General features: G+C 36.0%; 1 protein-coding gene across 3 annotated transcripts in view; it reads right to left on the bottom strand.

Annotated features, from left to right (window-relative positions):
- KCNK2 (potassium two pore domain channel subfamily K member 2) overlaps positions 1–18,290 on the bottom strand; it is a gene marked incomplete at its 5' end in the record, with an annotated part of 249,583 nt that overhangs the window by 78,213 nt on the left and 153,080 nt on the right. For 2 of the 3 annotated variants that reach the window (XM_079696393.1, XM_079696392.1), the window contains 2 exons: positions 11,981–12,167; positions 14,384–14,544. The exons of the other annotated variant lie outside the window; for it this stretch is intronic. In XM_079696393.1, the coding sequence (XP_079552519.1) occupies positions 11,981–12,167; positions 14,384–14,544 (348 nt within the window). The remainder of the gene's footprint in view (positions 1–11,980; positions 12,168–14,383; positions 14,545–18,290) is intronic. 3 annotated transcript variants of the gene reach the window in all.

Below are 18,290 nucleotides of genomic sequence, written 5' to 3'. Positions count from 1 at the left end.
TATCCACCTCATTACAAATAGCTCAGTTTCGTTTCTTTTTATGGCTGAGTAATATTCCATTGTATATATGTGCCACATCTTCTTTATCCATTCATCCGATGATGGACACTTAGGTTGTTTCCAGCTCCGGGCTATTGTGAATAGAGCTGCAATGAACATTTTGGTACATGACTGTTTTTGAATTATGGTTTTCTCAGGGTATATGCCTAGTAGTGGGATTGCTGGGTCATATGGTAGTTCTATTTGTAGTTTTTTAAGGAACCTCCATACTGTTCTCCATAGTGGCTGTACCAATTCACATTCCCACCAGCAGTGCAAGAGTGTTCCCTTTTCTCCACACCCTCTCCAGCATTTATTGTTTCTAGATTTCTTGATGATGGCCATTCTGACTGGTGTGAGATGATATCTCATTGTAGTTTTGATTTGCATTTCTCTAATGATTAATGATGTTGAGCATTCTTTCATGTGTTTGTTGGCAGTCTGTATATCTTCTTTGGAGAAATGCCTATTTAAGTCTTCTGCCCATTTTTGGATTGGGTTGTTTGTTTTTTTGCTATTGAGCTGCATGAGCTCTTTATAAATTTTGGAGATTAATCCTTTGTCAGTTGCTTCATTTGCAAATAGTTTCTCCCATTCTGAGGGTTGTCTTTTGGTCTTGTTTATGGTTTCCTTTGCTGTGCAAAAGCTTTGAAGTTTCATTAGGTCCCATTTGTTTATCTTTGTTTTTATTTCCATTTCTCTAGGAGGTGGGTCCAAAAGGATCTTGCTGTGATTTATGTCATAGAGTGTTCTACCTATGTTTTCCTCTAAGAGTTTGATAGTTTCTGGCCTTACATTTAGGTCTTTAATCCATTTTGAGCTTATTTTTGTGTATGGTGTTAGGGAATGATCTAATCTCATACTTTTACATGTCCCTGTCCAGTTTTCCCAGCACCACTTATTGAAGAGGCTGTTCTTTCTCCACTGTACATTCCTGCCTCCTTTATCAAAGATAAGTTGGCCATATGTGCGTGGGTTTATCTCTGGGCTTTCTATCCTGATCCACTGATCTATCTTTCTGTTTTTATGCCAGTACCACACTGTCTTAATTACTGTAGCTTTGTAGTATAGTCTGAAGTCAGGCAGCCTGATTCCTCCAGCTCCGTTTTTCGTTCTCAAGATTGCTTTGGCTATTCGGGGTCTTTTGTTTTTCCAAACAAATTTTGAAATTTTTTGTTCTACTTCTGTGAAAAATGCCAGTGGTAGTTTGATAGGGATTGCATTGAATCTGTAGATTGCTTTGGGTAGTAGAGTCATTTTCACAATATTGATTCTTCCAATCCAGGAGCATGGTATATCTCTCCATCTATTTATATCATCTTTAATTTCTTTCATCAGTGTCTTATAATTTTCTGCATACAGGTCTTTTGTCTCCTTAGGTAGGTTTATTCCTAGATATTTTATTCTTTTTGTTGCAATGGTAAATGGGAGTGTTTTCTTGATTTCATTTTCAGATTTTTCATCATTAGTGTACAGGAATGCCAGAGATTTCTGTGCATTAATTTTGTATCCTGCTACTTTACCAAATTCATTGATTAGCTCTAGTAGTTTTTCGGTAGCATCTTTAGGATTCTCTATGTATAGTATCATGTCATCTGCAAACAGTGACAGCTTTACTTCTTCTTTTCCAATTTGGATTCCTTTTATTTCCTTTTCTTCTCTGATTGCTGTGGCTAAAACTTCCAAAACTATGTTGAATAAGAGTGGTGAGAGTGGGCAGCCTTGTCTTGTTCCTGATCTTAGTGGAAATGGTTTCAGTTTTTCACCATTGAGGACAATGTTGGCTGTGGGTTTGTCATATATGGCCTTTATTATGTTGAGGAAAGTTCCCTCTATGCCTACTTTCTGCAGGGTTTTTATCATCAAAAAAGATTCTTGATATGATTTCAATTTTCTTCAATTTACTGAGGCTTGATTTGTGACCCAAGATGTGATCTATCGGGGAGAATGTTCCGTGCGCACTTGAGAAGAAAGTGTAATCTGCTGTTTTCAGATGGAATGTCCTATAAATATCAGTTAAATCTATCTGGTCTATTGTGTCATTTAAAACTTCTGTTTCCTTATTAATTTTCGGTTTGGATGATCTGTCCATTGGTATAAGTGAGGTGTTAAAGTCCCCCACTATTGTTGTGTTACTGTCAATTTCCTCTTTTATAGCTGTTAGCAGTTGCCTTATGTATTGAGATGCTCCTATGTTGGGTGCATATATATATTTATAATTGTTATATCTTCTTCTTGGATTGATCCCTTGATCATTATGTAGTGTCCTTCCTTGTCTCTTGTAACATTCTTTATTTTAAAGTCTATTTTATCTGATATGAGTATTGCTACTCCAGCTTTCTTTTGATTTTCATTTGCATGGAATATCTTTTTCCATCCCCACACTTCCAGTCTGTATGTGTCCCTAGGTCTGAAGTGGGTCTCTTCTAGACAGCATATATATGGGTCTTGTTTTTGTATTCATTCAGCAAGCCTATGTCTTTTGTTTGGAGCATTTAATTCATTCACGTTTAAGGTAATTATCAATATGTATGTTCCTATGACCATTTTCTTAACTGTTTTGGGTTTGTTTTTGTAGGCCCTTTTCTTCTCTTGTGTTTCCCACTTGGAGAAGTTCCTTCAGCATTTGTTGTAGAGCTGGTTTGGTGGTGCTGAATTCTCTTAACTTTTGCTTGTCTGTAAATCTTTTGATTTCTCCATCGAATCTGAATGAGATCCTTGCTGGGTAGAGTAATCTTGGTTGTAGGTTCTTCCCTTTCATCACTTTAAGTATATCATGCCACTCCCTTCTGGCTTGTAGAGTTTCTGCTGAGAAATCAGCTGTTAACCTTATGGGAGTTCCCTTGTATGTTATTTGTCATTTTTCCCTTACTGCTTTTAATAATTTTTCTTTGTCTTTAATTTTTGTCAATTTGATTACTATGTGTCTCGTCGTGTGTCTCCTTGGGTTTATCCTGTGTGGAACTCTCTGTGCTCCCTGGACTTGGGTGGCTATTTCCTTTCCCATGTTAGGGAAGTTTTCAACTGTAATCTCTTCAAATATTTTCTCAGGTCCTTTCTGTGTCTCTTCTCCTCCTGGGACCCCTATAATTCGAATGTTGTTGCATTTAATGTTGTCCCAGAGGTCTCTTAGGCTGTCTTCATTTCTTTTCATTCTTTTTTCTTTATTCTGTTCCTCAGCAGTGAATTCCACCATTCTGTCTTCCAGGTCACTTATCCGTTCTTATGCCTCAGTTATTCTGCTATTGATTCCTTCTACTGTAGTTTTCATTTCAGTTATTGTATTGTTCATCTCTGTTTGTTTGTTCTTTAATTCTTCTAGGTCTTTGTTAAACATTTCTTGCATCTTCTCGATCTTTGCCTCCATTCTTTTTCCGAGGTCCTGGATCATCTTCACTATCATTATTCTGAATTCTTTTTCTGGAAGGTTGCCTATCTCCACTTCATTTGGTTGTTTTTCTGGGGTTTTATCTTGTTCCTTCATCTGGTACATAGCCCTCTGCCTTTTCATCTTGTCTATCTTTCTGTGAATGTGGTTTTTGTTCCACAGGCTGAAGTATTGTAGTTCTTATTGCTTCTGATGTCTGTCTGCCCTCTCCTAACAGTATATATTAAAGAGGACACTAACTTTGAAAAATAATGTTAAATTCTGTTAAATTAGGTAATTATTTGACTTCACTTCTGAAGAATCATCAACTAATTCTTTTTATTGACACATAACTGACATATGTAACATTAGTTTCAGGTGTACAATATAGTGATTCGACATTTATATATATTATGAGATGATCACCACAGTAAGTCTAGTTATCATGTCACTATTTAAAGTTATAAAATATTAATGACTGTATTCCCTATTCTGTACATTATATCCCCATGACTTATTTATTTTATAACTGGAGGTTTGTGTCTCAATCCCCTTCACCTATTTTGCCCATCCCCCCAACCCCTAGTAATTTTTTTAAAGCATTGATTTAGAAGACTAGTTTTAAAAGCAAGCCTAACTAAGTAGAACTCAATCTTTCACACACTTCCATATAAATAATATAGCTTCTTAGATTTTAATGAAGAAGGGCTGATCTAGCTCTCAGCCTATAATAGGAAGCATGATTTAACAATTTATCAAGTCAGACTTCTCATCAAATAAAAAATAAAATGACAAAAGTTAAGAAACAAAACATAGGAAGCCAGCAGTAAATTGTCAAATATAACATTTACCATTAACTTTAACTTACCTCTACAAATTTGACTATAAATTATTATAGCCGTTGCTAAAATCAAGTAAATGAACTTTGCTAAATAGTTTATTTTCTCTTCTCACCTCTATGTGAACCACAGTTAGCAATAGGGGGTCTGTTTATTCATATGTAAAATAAAAGTGCTCCAGTGGACCTGTGGCTCCCAGGCCTTTCTTAGCTCTAGGACACTGAGCACTGGTAAAGAACACAAAGGGCCATCAGGAAGGAGTACATAAGAATTACTAAGGTAAAATCAGATCAGAAATAAATGAAGAAGAAATGAAGGAAACAATAGCAAAGATCAATAAAACTAAAAGCTGGTTCTTTGAGAAGACAAACAAAATTGATAAACCATTAGCCAGACTCATCAAGAAAAAAAGGGAGAAGACTCCAATCAATAGAATTAGAAATGAAAAAGGAGAAGTAACAACTGACACTGCAGAAATACAAAAGATCATGAGAGATTACTACAAGCAACTCTATGCCAATAAAATGGACAACATGGAAGAAATGGACAAATTCTTAGAAATGCACAACCTACCAAGACTGAAGCAGGAAGAAATAGAAAATATGAACAGACCAATCACAAGCACTGAAATTGAAACTGTGATTAAAAATCTTCCAACAAACAAAAGCCCAGGACCAGATGGCTTCACAGGCGAATTCTATCAAACATTTAGAGAAGAGATAACATCTATCCTTCTCAAACTCTTCCAAAATAGATCAGAGGGTGGAACACTCTGAAACTCATTCTATGAGACCACCTTCACCTTGATACCAAAACCAGACAAGGAAGTCACAAAGAAAGAAAACTACAGGCCAATATCACTGATGAACATAGATGCAAAAATCCTCAACAAAATACTAGCAAACAGAATCCAACAGCACATTAAAAGGATCATATACCATGATCAAGTGGGGTTTATTCCAGGAATGCAAGGTTCTTCAATATACGCAAATCAATCAACGTGATACACGATATTAACAAATTGAAAGAGAAAAACCATATGATCATCTCAAGACATTCAAAGAAAGCTTTTGACAAAATTCAACACCCATTTATGATAAAAACCCTGCAGAAAGTAGGCATAGAGGGAACTTTCCTCAACATAATAAAGGCCATATATGACAAACCGACAATGAACATCATCCTCAATGGTGAAAAACTGAAACCATTTCCACTAAGATCAGGAACAAGACAAGGCTGCCCACTCTCACCACTCTTATTCAACAGACTTTTGGAAGTTTTAGCCACAGCAATCAGAGAAGAAAAGGAAATAAAAGGAATCCAAATCGGAAAAGAAGAAGTAAAGCTGTCACTGTTTGCAGATGACATGATACTATACACAGAGAATCCTAAGGATGCTACCAGAAAACTACTAGAGCTAATCAATAAATTTGGTAAAGTAGCAGGATACAAAATTAATGCACAGAAATCTCTGGCATTCCTGTACACTAATGATGAAAAATCTGAAAGTGAAATCAAGAAAACACTCCCATTTACCATTGCAACAAAAAGAATAAAATATCTAGGAATAAACCTACTAAGGAGACAAAAGACCTGTATGCAGAAAATTGTAAGACACTGATGAAAGAAATTAAAGATGATACAAATAGATGGAGAGATATACCATGTGGTTGGATTGGAAGAATCAACATTGTGAAAATGACTCTACTACCCAAAGCAATCTACAGATTCAATGCAATCCCTATCAAACTACCACTGGCATTTTTCACAGAACTAGAACAAAAAATTTCACAATTTGTATGGAAACACAAAAGACCCCAAATAGCCAAAGCAATCTTGAGAAGGAAAAATGGAGCTGGAGAAGTCAAGCTCCCTGACTTCAGACTATACTACAAAGCTACAGTAATCAAGACAGTATGGTACTGGCACAAAACAGAAATATAGATCAATGGAACAGGATAGAAAGCCCAGAGATAAACCCATGAATATACGGTCACCTTATCTTTGATAAAGGAGGCAAGAATATACGCTGGAGAAAAGACAGCCTCTTCAATAAGTGGTGCTGGGAAAACTGGACAGGGACATGTAAAAGTATGAGATTAGATCACTCCCTAACACCATACACAAAAATAAGCTCAAAATGGATTAAAGACCTAAATATAAGGCCAGAAACAATCAAACTCTTAGAGGAAAACATAGGTAGAACACTCTATGACATAAATCACAGCAAAATCCATTTTGACCCACCTCCTAGAGAAATGGAAATAAAAACAAAAATAAAAAAATGGGATCTAATGAAACATCAAAGTTTTGCATAGCCAAGGAAACCATAAAGAAGACCAAAAGACAACCCTCAGAATGGGAGAAACTATTTGCAAATGAAGCAACTGACAAAGGATTAATCTCCAAAATTTATAAGCAGCTCATGCAGCTCAATAACAAAAAAACAAACAACCCAATCCAAAAATGGGCAGAAGACCTAAACAGACATTTCTCCAAAGAAGATATACAGACTGCCAACAAATACATGAAAGAATGCTAAACATCATTAATCATTAGAGAAATGCAAATCAAAACTACAATGAGATATCATCTCACACTGGTCAGAATGGCTATCATCAAAAAAATCTAGAAACAATAAATGCTGGAGAGGGTGTGGAGAAAAGGGAGCACTCTTGTACTGCTGGTGGGAATGTGAATTGGTACAGCCACTATGGCGAACAGTACGGAGCTTCCTTAAAAAACTAAAAATAGTACTACCATATGACCCAGCAATCCCACTACTGGGCATATACCCTGAGAAAACCATAATTCAAAAAGAGTCATGTACCAAAATGTTCACTGCAGCTCTATTTACAATAGCCCGGAGATGGAAACAACCTAAGTGTCCATCATCCGATGAATGGATAAAGAAGATGTGGCACATATATACAATGGAATATTACTCAGCCATAAAAAGAAATGAAATTGAGCTATGTGTAATGAGGTGGATAGACCTAGAGTCTGTCATACAGAGTGAAGTAAGTCAGAAAGAGAAAGACAAATACCGTATGCTATCACATATATATGGAATTTAAGAAAAAAAAATGTCATGAAGAACCTAGGGGTAAAACAGGAATAAAGACACAGACCTACTAGAGAATGGACTTGAGGATATGGGGAGGGGGAACGGTAAGCTGTGACAAAGCGAAAGAGAGACATGGACATATATACACTACCAAACGTAAGGTAGATAGATAGTGGGAAGCAGCCGCATAGCACAGGGAGGTCAGCTCGGTGCTTTGTGACCGCCTGGAGGGGTGGGATAGGGAGGGTGGGAGGGAGGGAGATGCAAGAGGGAAGGGATATGGGAACAGATGTATATGTATAAGTGATTCACTTTGTTATAATTCAGAAACTAATACCAAAAAAAAAAAGAATTACTAAAGTAACCAACCAGCCAGTAAAACATATCTTTTGTATAAATATTAATATAAAATTAAAATTTGCTGGGAGAGCTCTTCCTGCCAAAAAACTACTAAATGTTGAATTCTTATGTTCAGTCACATACACAGAGAAACCTGAACCCTTGTACCTATCTGTCTTTACAAATTTGTCCCTAAATGCTTTTGATCCAATATTGCCAACAGTGAAAAGGATTTGCTCATGCAAATGTAAATTTATATTTATTTATGAGTTAGAAATCTATTATGCTCTAATATATTATATCATGAACATTATGACATATAAAAATAAAAAGTAAGAAATGAGGTTTAAAAATACAAAGCAACAAGAGTTGTCCTGTTTTCTTCCTATGGCAGAAGGTCTACCTGCATGGATTGTCTTGCTCATCCCCTAGGGATGAGCACACTGCTTCAGAGTTCTGGTCTAAATTACCACATCCTCACTTGCTGCTTTTGAGATGCTCCTAATAATTACACCAAGGTTACAACCTGTGTCCTAAACATTTATATATCACTTTCCAAAATTTACTCCTTTTCCTTTAATAACACCACAGTTTGAAGAATATGTTTTTTAATTTGTCTTCAAAGAAGTTCAGTACAGCAGTGTAACTGAACTCTAATCCCATTCAGAGTAGGGTTTGCAGGCTTGAGAATGGCATCAGACAATTAGTGTCTATTATGGGAAGTACACCTCTCTTTTCTTTGGAGATTTATAGCCTAATAGAAAGATGAGAAAGTTCAAGCTAGAGCAGTGCCTCTTGCTTTTTCCTGGCAAAAATATCAAAATTAAGTGAGAATACTATCTGTCAGGACATCTAATAGCAAGAGAGAAAGTTCTAAAAAATAAACAAATGATATTTCCCAGATGGGGTAGTCGTCTTAACTTAGTGGCTAATTTTTACTTTATTGTCACAAGGTACCCAGAGGGAAAGACTATTTTTATGTACTCTACTTAACTATAAGAGGCAGTTATTTTCTAAGATCCTTAAAAAAAAAAAAACCTCATAATTTTTGTTTTTCCAAAGACTCTTGCAAAGGGCATGCATTTTCTAGCCAGCCTTTGCCACATCTGCCCCCTTGTCCACATTTTCATTCCAAAAATGCTCCCTGGCCACAAAGATCTAGCATGTAAAGACTATCGTACTAGGAATAGGGTTCTACAGTTTCACAAAGATCAAAACAGCTACAAAATGCATAAATTAAGGAGAGAAAGGTGAGTCAACAAATGTGGTATCCATCTACTTCTCTAACTTTCTCAGCATTTGTCACTTTGAACACATCAAATTCCTTTGCAAGTTATTAGCAAAGTGTATTTCTACCAGTTTTCATTATTCCTCTGTAAAACACAAATACAATTAAAATAATGGGTTTAAAGAGGGGTATAATAAAAATAAATTCCTAGTAATAATAAAGATGTTTATTAGACTACACTTAATGCCACGCAAATATTTTGTTTCCCTGTTCCCTACATTACTGTGACCATGACTCTGTATTCAGGGTGCCTACTGATATACAAGATGTTTTCATTGAACTTAAGTGCTCAGGCAGCTGAGAGTGGCTACTAATAGACTCACATAATCTAACCAGTGTCAGAGTGTGGATCTCCTAAAGGAAATTAAAAAAGAAATTTTTCTTCTTCTTCTACAGAACCATAAGTAAAACTATTTGTTCGTTTTTCTCTAAGCCAGTTTATACTGTGGTCAAAAATAAACACTATTTTAAGATTCCACCCACTTTTTTTTAATTTATAATTTTTGTTTTTTTAGAGAGTCTCAGATTATGAGGGTCACGCACCAGACTGACACATATTTAAAATAACATGCACTGTATTATATCATTGAAATTTGCTAAGATAAAAGAACTTAAATGTTCTCACTAAAGAAACAAATAAATGAATAAAGTGAGGTAAGGGATGTATTAATTAATTGGATCCTTTCACAATGTATATGTATATGAAAACACCACAGTGTGCCTTTTAAATATCTTACAATTTTGTCAACTGTACCTCAATAAAGCTGAAAAATAAATACATTAATAAATAAACATACCTATGCATTACCATAAAACATTAAAAATTAAATTGAATACAATAACATGTGTAATACAAGGCTGTTGGCCTGAAAATGAAAGACTCGTCACCTAATACCTATATATTCCACAGTAATTATAAGACCTTGTTAATTATATTTATAAAGTGGTACAAGAGCCTAAGATTAACATGCCACATTATAAATTTTGTTAGCATCACTGTGTCTCACTTTCTGCTATATTAAAGCACTTTCAACTTCTACTTAAGCGAATTATATCTATGTCGTCAATGAAAGGTAGAAAAATGGGTATTTTAGGACAGAAGCTCATCGTCCTACGTGCTGCAAATCTCTGACATTCTTCTCTCTGCATTTTGCTAATTAGAAAACTAAAAAATCCCCATCAGCATGATGTACCCTCCTTTCTCAGGGCCTCCATCCAGCACAGAGATGTGTACTTAGTGTTTTTGACCAAAAGCAAAGCTTTGCTTGTAAAAATATCCCCATCTTCAAGGGTATTATACATTCCCCAGAAAGAAGGGCTTTGCCAGGTTAAACTGTAATTAACAAATAATAAAAACAGATGCCTTCTCTGAGATTTTTATAAAACTACACAACATATTTTCTTTTCTGATAATATTTAAGTAAGAAGTTTGAGTCAAGAAAGAACAGTAAACAACCAGAAAGTATAAAACCCTCAAAACTGAATTAGCCTAGTAAGTTTATTCTGGGAAGTTTAATAGCACATTCCTACTATAATGTTTTTCAGCATGTTTTTCTAACACTTCAAACTGATTTTTTTTTTAAAAGAATGGTTTAGATTTTTCAGGAGCTGGTCAAACTGATTCATGTTAGAGCATTATTATATTACTTTTACCACTATTACCACAATTTGTTTAATATTGGAGTTAGAACCGTAATAATAATTGGATAACAAAAGCAGAAAAAAAAGGAGTGTAAGACCTAAGAGATACAACAATAAAGCAAACAGCAACTGAAATAACATATATAGAGAAGGAAAAATTTTTTAAAAACCATATATTTAAAAATGTGGACAAAATATTAAAATGGTCAGAACATTGACATTAGAATTGAAAATTAAAGGAGAGAAATATCTTAGAGAAGGTCTTAAGTAGCTAAGAACATCTTCTAAAGTTTGCACATGTTTCTAAAACTAAAGCATAAGAGAGTGATGTCACCCAGATGGTGACATAGCTTGTTCCTGACTTTTCTCCCCCTCATGAGAAGAACAACTAACAACTATTCGAGGACAAGACACCACTGAGAGAATCCTAGGACATGGAAGTGAGGCTGAAGCACCCTCGGCACCCCAGAGATCAAGGCAGACTGCATTAGAAGAATGGATGTTACCTGAACCTATTATGTTAATCATTTCATTTCATGGTCAAACCATCCTGCTGTACACCTTAAACCTATGCAATGAAGTATGTCAATTATTTCTCAATAAAACTGGGGGAAAAAACTCTAAGACATGAAAAGTCCTAGTGAAAAGAACAAAGATGGTTTAAACTTGAATTCTTGTACCACTAAAAAATAAATAAATAAGAGGCAGATAAATGGTTTCTGAAATTAGGGTGGGACTATAAATTCTGAACAACCAGCAATTTAAATTTCTTTCATAGAATGAAAAATAAATATTCAACTGTACCATTTTGTTTACCTTCACTGTCATGGAATGACTCCCCCCCCCCTTTTTTTTGGCTCTGTCACTGTTATGGATGAAATTGTGTCTTCCAAAAATATGGGTCGAAGTCCCTGGTACCTTGGAACATGACCTTATTTGGAAACAAGGCCCTTGCAGATGTAATTAGTTAAGATGAATTCATACTGGAGTAGAGTGGGCTTTTAATTCAATATGACTGGCGTCTTTATAAGAAGAGGGAAATTTGGGCACAGCGACAGGAACACAGGGAGAATGCCATGTGATGACAGAAGCAGAGATGGGAATGACGCAGCTGCAAGCCAAGGACCAGCAAGGACTGATGGTCTCCTCCTCCAGAAGCTGGGAAGAAGCAAGGAAGGATTCTACCAGTCTCAGAAGGATCCTGCCCCTGCTGGCATCTTGATTTTGAACTTCTATTAGAGAATGACTTTCTTTTGTTTAAAGCCACCCAGTTTGTGGTACTTTGTTATGACAGCCCTGGGAAACAAAGACAGTCACTGTGTTGTCCTGCAAACCCAAGAGAAAAGTCTAACTAAAGGAGAAGGGTTAGGAGAGCAGTGTCAGTACCAGCAAAAACTTACCTGCAACGTAGTCGCCAAAGCCAATGGTTGTTAAAGTGATAACCACAAAATAAATGGCGTCCAGGGCACTCCAGCCTTCTATGTGCTTGAATATGATTGCAGGCAGAGCAACAAAGAGTACACAGCCAAACAGTATAAATATGATTGTTGAGATGATTCGAATCTTGGTTTGACTAACATTCCACTTCTAAGGATGAGAGAGAGAGGGAGAAATCGATTGAGATAGATTATCAATGTACCTGTGAAGTTGACCTATATATCAACACACTGTTATCAGCAAATTAGTAAATGAGAATGGTATTTTATTCCCTCTTATAATTTTAATTGTCTTTACTTACAAATATTGGGTATAACATGAATAACTGAAAACAACCAATGCTAATAATGATGCTACTTTACCCTTACATAGCTTTACAACAGGTAAATTACTTTCTAAAGTAAATTACATTTGCTCTGAGAATAAAATTTCAGACTTACATTGTTCTTTGTTTACCTGAACTACTTTTGAAATATTTCTATTCTATAGGCATACAACTCATTGCATGCCAAAGATAATCTAGAAATATATGAAATGGAGAAAACTGAACCATGAATTAAATATCTACTGTTGATAATTGATAAAATTATTAATTTCATGAAGACTTTTCCCTCTCACTCCTACCACATTTTCCTATCATTCTTTGATTGGTTAAGGTGAAATACTAACAGACTTAAAGTACACAGTTGATTCCCATGTGAACCAGATGAACTACCTCTCTGTTCTATGGCCTTAAGCTGTACAACTAAATATACCAGACATGATATGTAGGCAAGGATAAGTCTTCAGCACCCCTAAGCTACAGCTGCCCTCAGAGGACCCATATTTTTTCACTCCTTCCCTTCTCAGAAATCTCTACAGCATAACATAGTAAGTGAAGTATGTACATACAGCCATTTATCTCCATATCTCTTTTTGTCATTATCACTATATTTTTTCATCTCCCTGAATCTGTCTTATCTACCATGACAATTATACGTCACATCCCCACCATATAAAAATCACTGAATTTTAGAGCCTGAACATTTTCTAGAGATAAAGATCTTTAAAACCATTGAATGGAAAGTGGAAATAAAAGTTTCTCTAGTCTATCACCCTTATCATATACATGAGAGTTAAATGAATTCATGTTTGTAATGTTCTCAGAACAGAGCTTAGTACTAAATGTTGAATCTTGACTACTGGGATGTATTCACTACCAGAGCATGGGATTTATTTTATGCACTGATGTGGATACAGCATGAAAATCATTCTCCAGCATCCTGTAGTCACTCAAACATCTGTTGAATGAATGAATGAAGAACAATTCAGCATTATCAAGTTCATGCCACTAACCTGCCCTCTAAGTTAATGTAATACAAGATACTTTTAAATATCAATATAAGAAAAGTATAACACCCAAAAAAGGATAAAACAACTAGTTTGGAAGAACCATGCCTTCTTTACTCTAATGTAAAAATATTTGAGAATGAACTTTGAGCTTAATATGAAACATATCTAATTCTAAAACTGGAATTATAATTTAAATTGAAAAACTAATACTCAGTGGTCTTATTTCATCAATAGAGTTAAATATTTTGTCGAATTTTTTATGAAAAGATAAATTATTGAATAAATAAAATGTATTGTAAAGTAGTGACAGTACTAACAAACCATTTATAATCTCATTCTCTAACACAATTATTTTCTTTATTCATAATTTTTTTTCAAGAATAGAAGCTTGTCATCATGATATTATTTTTCACTTAAAATCTAATTAGAGCATTTTCATTTTATTTTATTTTTTCTATTGAATATAATATACCCATGAACATCTTCATGTGTATTACTTTTGGTTCTACTAAATTACATCCCTTAGTTAAATCTCTATCAATAACATTACTAAATTAAGTTATATGATCCCCTTTATCGTGTTTGCTATGTGTTATTTGATCCTTCACAAAAGGGCTATTTGAAGTTTACTAGCTATGTTAGGCTTTCACTTATAATATCTCTAACTCTCAGAGTAATGCCTCATCATCAGTACCATTATTCACATTATATAAATGGCAAAATGGAGATTTAAGGGTAAAATAACTAGTTTAAGTGAATATAGCTAGGAGACAATACAACTGGAATTTGAACCCAGAACTGTCAGATTTCTACTTTTTTCCATATATTTTGCTTTTTCTCATTCATTAATGTATTCATTTGAAGAAGTATAAAAATAACTATACAGTGAGTTACTTACAAATAGAGGTACATATAAATTGTTATAGAAAACCCAGTAACTGTACGTCTAACTGTATCTGAGGTGAATAGAAAAGTTATAATATTTTTAAAATTTAAATGATTAACATGTGTAGTTAAAAGGCTATTGTACTCACAATAAATGTATCTTCCACTTTTGCAATTCCTTTTCCAAATATGGTTCCTAGTTGATCTCCAACTCCAGCCAACAGAAAACCAAAGAGGGGAATTCCCAGTAAGGCATAGATGATACAGAATATTTTTCCCCCTTCTGTGCGTGGTGAGATGTTTCCAAATCCTAAAAAACACAAAGAAGAAGAAGAATTCAGCTGTTTATAAATGAGTAATAGTTTAAAACATAAGACCTCAAGATTGATTCAGAAATTCCCAAATATTATAAGATATCAATCCTAGATTTCAACTAATTAAGAATCGCTTTAGGGCTTCCCTGGTGGCACAGTGGTTGAGAGTCCGCCTGCCAATGCAGGGGATGCGGGTTCGTGCCCCGGTCCAGGAAGATCCCACGTGCCGCGGAGCGGCTGGGCCCGTGAGCCATGGCCGCTGAGCCTGTGCGTCCAGAGCCTGTGCTCCGCAACGGGAGAGGCCACAACAGTGAGAGGCCCGCGTACCGCAAAAAAAAAAAAAAAAAGAATCGCTTTATACCACATAAGTTTTTTTTTTTTTTTTTTTTTTTTTGCATTACGTGGGCTTCTCACTGCTGTGGCCTCTCCCGTTGCGGAGCACAGGCTCCGGACGCGCAGGCCCAGCAGCCATGGCTCACGGGCCCAGCCGCTCTGCGGCATGTGGGATCTTCCCAGACTGGGGCACGAACCCGTGTCCCCTGCATCGGCAGGCGGACTCTCAATCACTGCGCCACCAGGGAAGCCCTATACCACATAAGTTTTAATGTAAAATCCTCTTATAAACAATATTTTAACAATCTGCAAAATATAGCTAGTGTTCCAATTAAACTAGATGATGAAAACTGAGGGAGTAACACATGTAATAAAGTCAGTGTTTTCATTAAATTTACCTCCACCTCCCTATACTGCTAATCCTGTTGACTACAAAGTTTTTGTTGCCATTTACTAAGAGTGTATTGCCTTCATTTAAGAGTATTCAAATATGCTTAAATTGTTTAGTTTAAAGTTTAATAACAGCTTTAAAATTTTGTTTCCATTCAAGTACCTACCAAAAAGCAATAAATAAAAACTTAAAATTACCAAACCTTGTTAAAGTTCTGAGGATTCTGAAGGCTTTTCAATTTTGTGCAAGGATGGCTCTACTTGTTATGATTAAATCAGCTCAAGTTATCCCCCCCCCCCTTTTTAAGAACAAAAGCAATGTCTACAAACATGTTTGAGGTAAAGAATGCATGTTCTCTAGAAGTACATAGAGTATCTTTTTTGATATGTAATCCTCTCATTGTCTTTCACATTAAATTAATCTGGAATTTTAGTTTTAATTTCCTCTTTTACTCAAGAATGTGGATCGGGATTTTAAGATTGGCATTTTGTTGCTACTTTCTAGTTTTATGACTATTACTGTCAAAGAGTATGGCCTGTATGATTTTTACTTTTGGGAATCTATTGAGATTTTCTTTGTGGCTTTATAATGGCCAATTTTTTTATTTGTTTCATTGTTTTTTTGAAAATAATCTGGATGTTCTATTTGTTGGAAATAAAAAGGGTATATATTATCAAAGGGATTCATATCATCCCCCCAAATCCAGTCCTAATGTGGTTCCCTCACAAAACTTGCCCTGGGGGAGGAGGGGATGGACTAATATTTGGTCATTTTAGTGCATACATTTTTCTCCCCATAATATTTCCATCTTTCTCTTCTTCCTATTCAGTCAATTTGGTATTCATTGCTAGTCAATTCATCTATTGAGAGTTGTGGGTTTTTTCAAATGTATTTAATTTTCAAGAACTTTGCCTGTTTTCATTAGTCAGTTCTTATGCCATGAAAATAATAATTACATTCATTTCTTTGCTTTAACAATGTTGTACTATATATTAACTCTATTCCTTGAGAGAAATCCTATACTTCCTTTATTTAGGTGACTTTCTTCAAGTGTCTGAGAATTCCTGGTCATATTTTCATACTTGTAAGCACAGTATAATAGTAATTTGGTTAGCTTTTGTGGCTGAAATGTATTTCCTAGCCTCAGTGAGAATCGTGGTTGATCTGGTGGTGCATGTAAGATTCTCTTCAAAGGAGTGTGGTTCAAGTAGTGTTGGCCGGAAAGAAGGGGGCTGGCATCTGACTGGCCTTTCACATAGATGTGCACCTCACAGAACTTGATAGCAAGGTTTCCTAATTCCTCATGGCAGCCTCCAGTTCACAGCTGCCTTTCTGCTTCTCAAACCTGCTGACTGCTTGGGGAACATGATGTAAGCTGTCTACACATTTAACTCATTTACCTTCCATCTGCTCTTATCTACTAATGCCTTGGAATGCTGAACATCAGGGCAATATGTACAAAGGTCCATCCAGGGCAAGTGTGAAAAAGGCCGAGAAGCCTTGTATCAAAGTAACTTGAAGAAGAAAAAGCCCATCACAAGGGTTAGACAGAATGCTTAAATTGGACTATTTGGGACGGTGCACCATTTCTGTACACTATCCAAGATGGAACTCAACAATTTCAACCCTGTCCTCTATTCTAGCATCAATAAGCAGAATACCAATAACAAGAGAGCCTTGCTAAATCAGCAGTGTGGACTGTTCTGACCTGGGTTCTCTGATTATTCCAGAGAGTCCTGCTAAGATCCAACACTATTTTATTGCCTCTCCAGATGAATAACCATGTGACCTGAAGTAGGGCAGGCATCTGAGTTATCCCATACCATCCCATTTTCTCTTTTTGCATAAGAGGACGAATGTCTTCAAAGTTATATCCATAAGAAGTAACCTACCTCCAGAAAGGGTCAAGAATCAAAAAGAAAAGATACAACTTTTTTTTAATACTGACTGTGGCATTGCTATAAATAGGCTCTGCAGTTTGTTTAAAAAATAAAAGCCTAAGTATCAGAGGGCTCAATTTGATCTGCCCCACACAAGTTAAAAGGGCATAGGAAAAAAGGGCTCCAACTTTTCATCCATCACTGACTCAGATTCGGCCCAGAAGCCACTGGGACATCTTCAGAAAAGGGGACAGGATTTCCTCAGAAAGTCTGTTTATATCACAAATGAAATGGCCCCAAATCCAAAGAATTCTAGATGTAAGGAAAAAGCGAATCACCTTTCATTGTTCAAAAAACAGAAACCAGTTCCTTGTGGCATCTCTGTACTTCCTCTTTATCATCTCCAAAGTTAGCAGAAGGGAGAATGAAGGGAGTAGGGTTGAAGGATCCTGATATGATTCTTCTCTGAGTCTCTTCCTGCTTCACCTTCCACATGTTTCTCTCGACACCGTTACTCTGAGCTCTCCAGCTGAATCTGTGTTTCAGAGGTGGCTGCCCTCACACAGTCACCCAGTGCACACACACAAAGTCACCTAGCCATTTTCTGACATAAAGGGCATGCCAATGACACCCTAAACATTTGCCCAGGTGACAGGATCATGTGGCTGTTCAAGGGATGTTCCTCACGTTTTCTCCTCTTCCCTGCATAAAATAAGAGTGGTCTTCTCTCCATGGATACACCACAGGTCTAACCCAAGAACAGACCCTGGTTAAATGACTTGATATCATTAATGGACTTACAAAAAGTACCCATTGACTCTAAGCAGTATGCCAAGCTTTTAAACTATTAATCTTAGTGGTTGTCTGGAGTTCCTCCTGACCCTTTCCCGTGGTTAGTCAGCAGCACCTTCCTTGCCTCAGGGTGAAACAGACTGTTTTGGCAAGAAGAAAATGGAAAAGAAACAATATTAAATTTTGTTTTCTTTTAACTCCTAAATTAAGGTGTTCACACTCAAAATGCTTTGCCTGAGGAGAGCAGCTGTCAGTTTATAGCATCACATATGCTTGGCAAGAAAGTTATAAGAGCAGCAGTCAATCCAGCTTCCAAAGAGCTTAAGGGAACAGACAAGACTGAAGA

This window comes from Hyperoodon ampullatus (genome assembly GCF_949752795.1).
Source record: "Hyperoodon ampullatus genome assembly, chromosome: 2".
Lineage (NCBI taxonomy): Eukaryota > Metazoa > Chordata > Mammalia > Artiodactyla > Ziphiidae > Hyperoodon > Hyperoodon ampullatus.
Note: the sequence above shows the minus strand (reverse complement) of the source record. Positions and strands in the feature narration are given on the sequence as shown.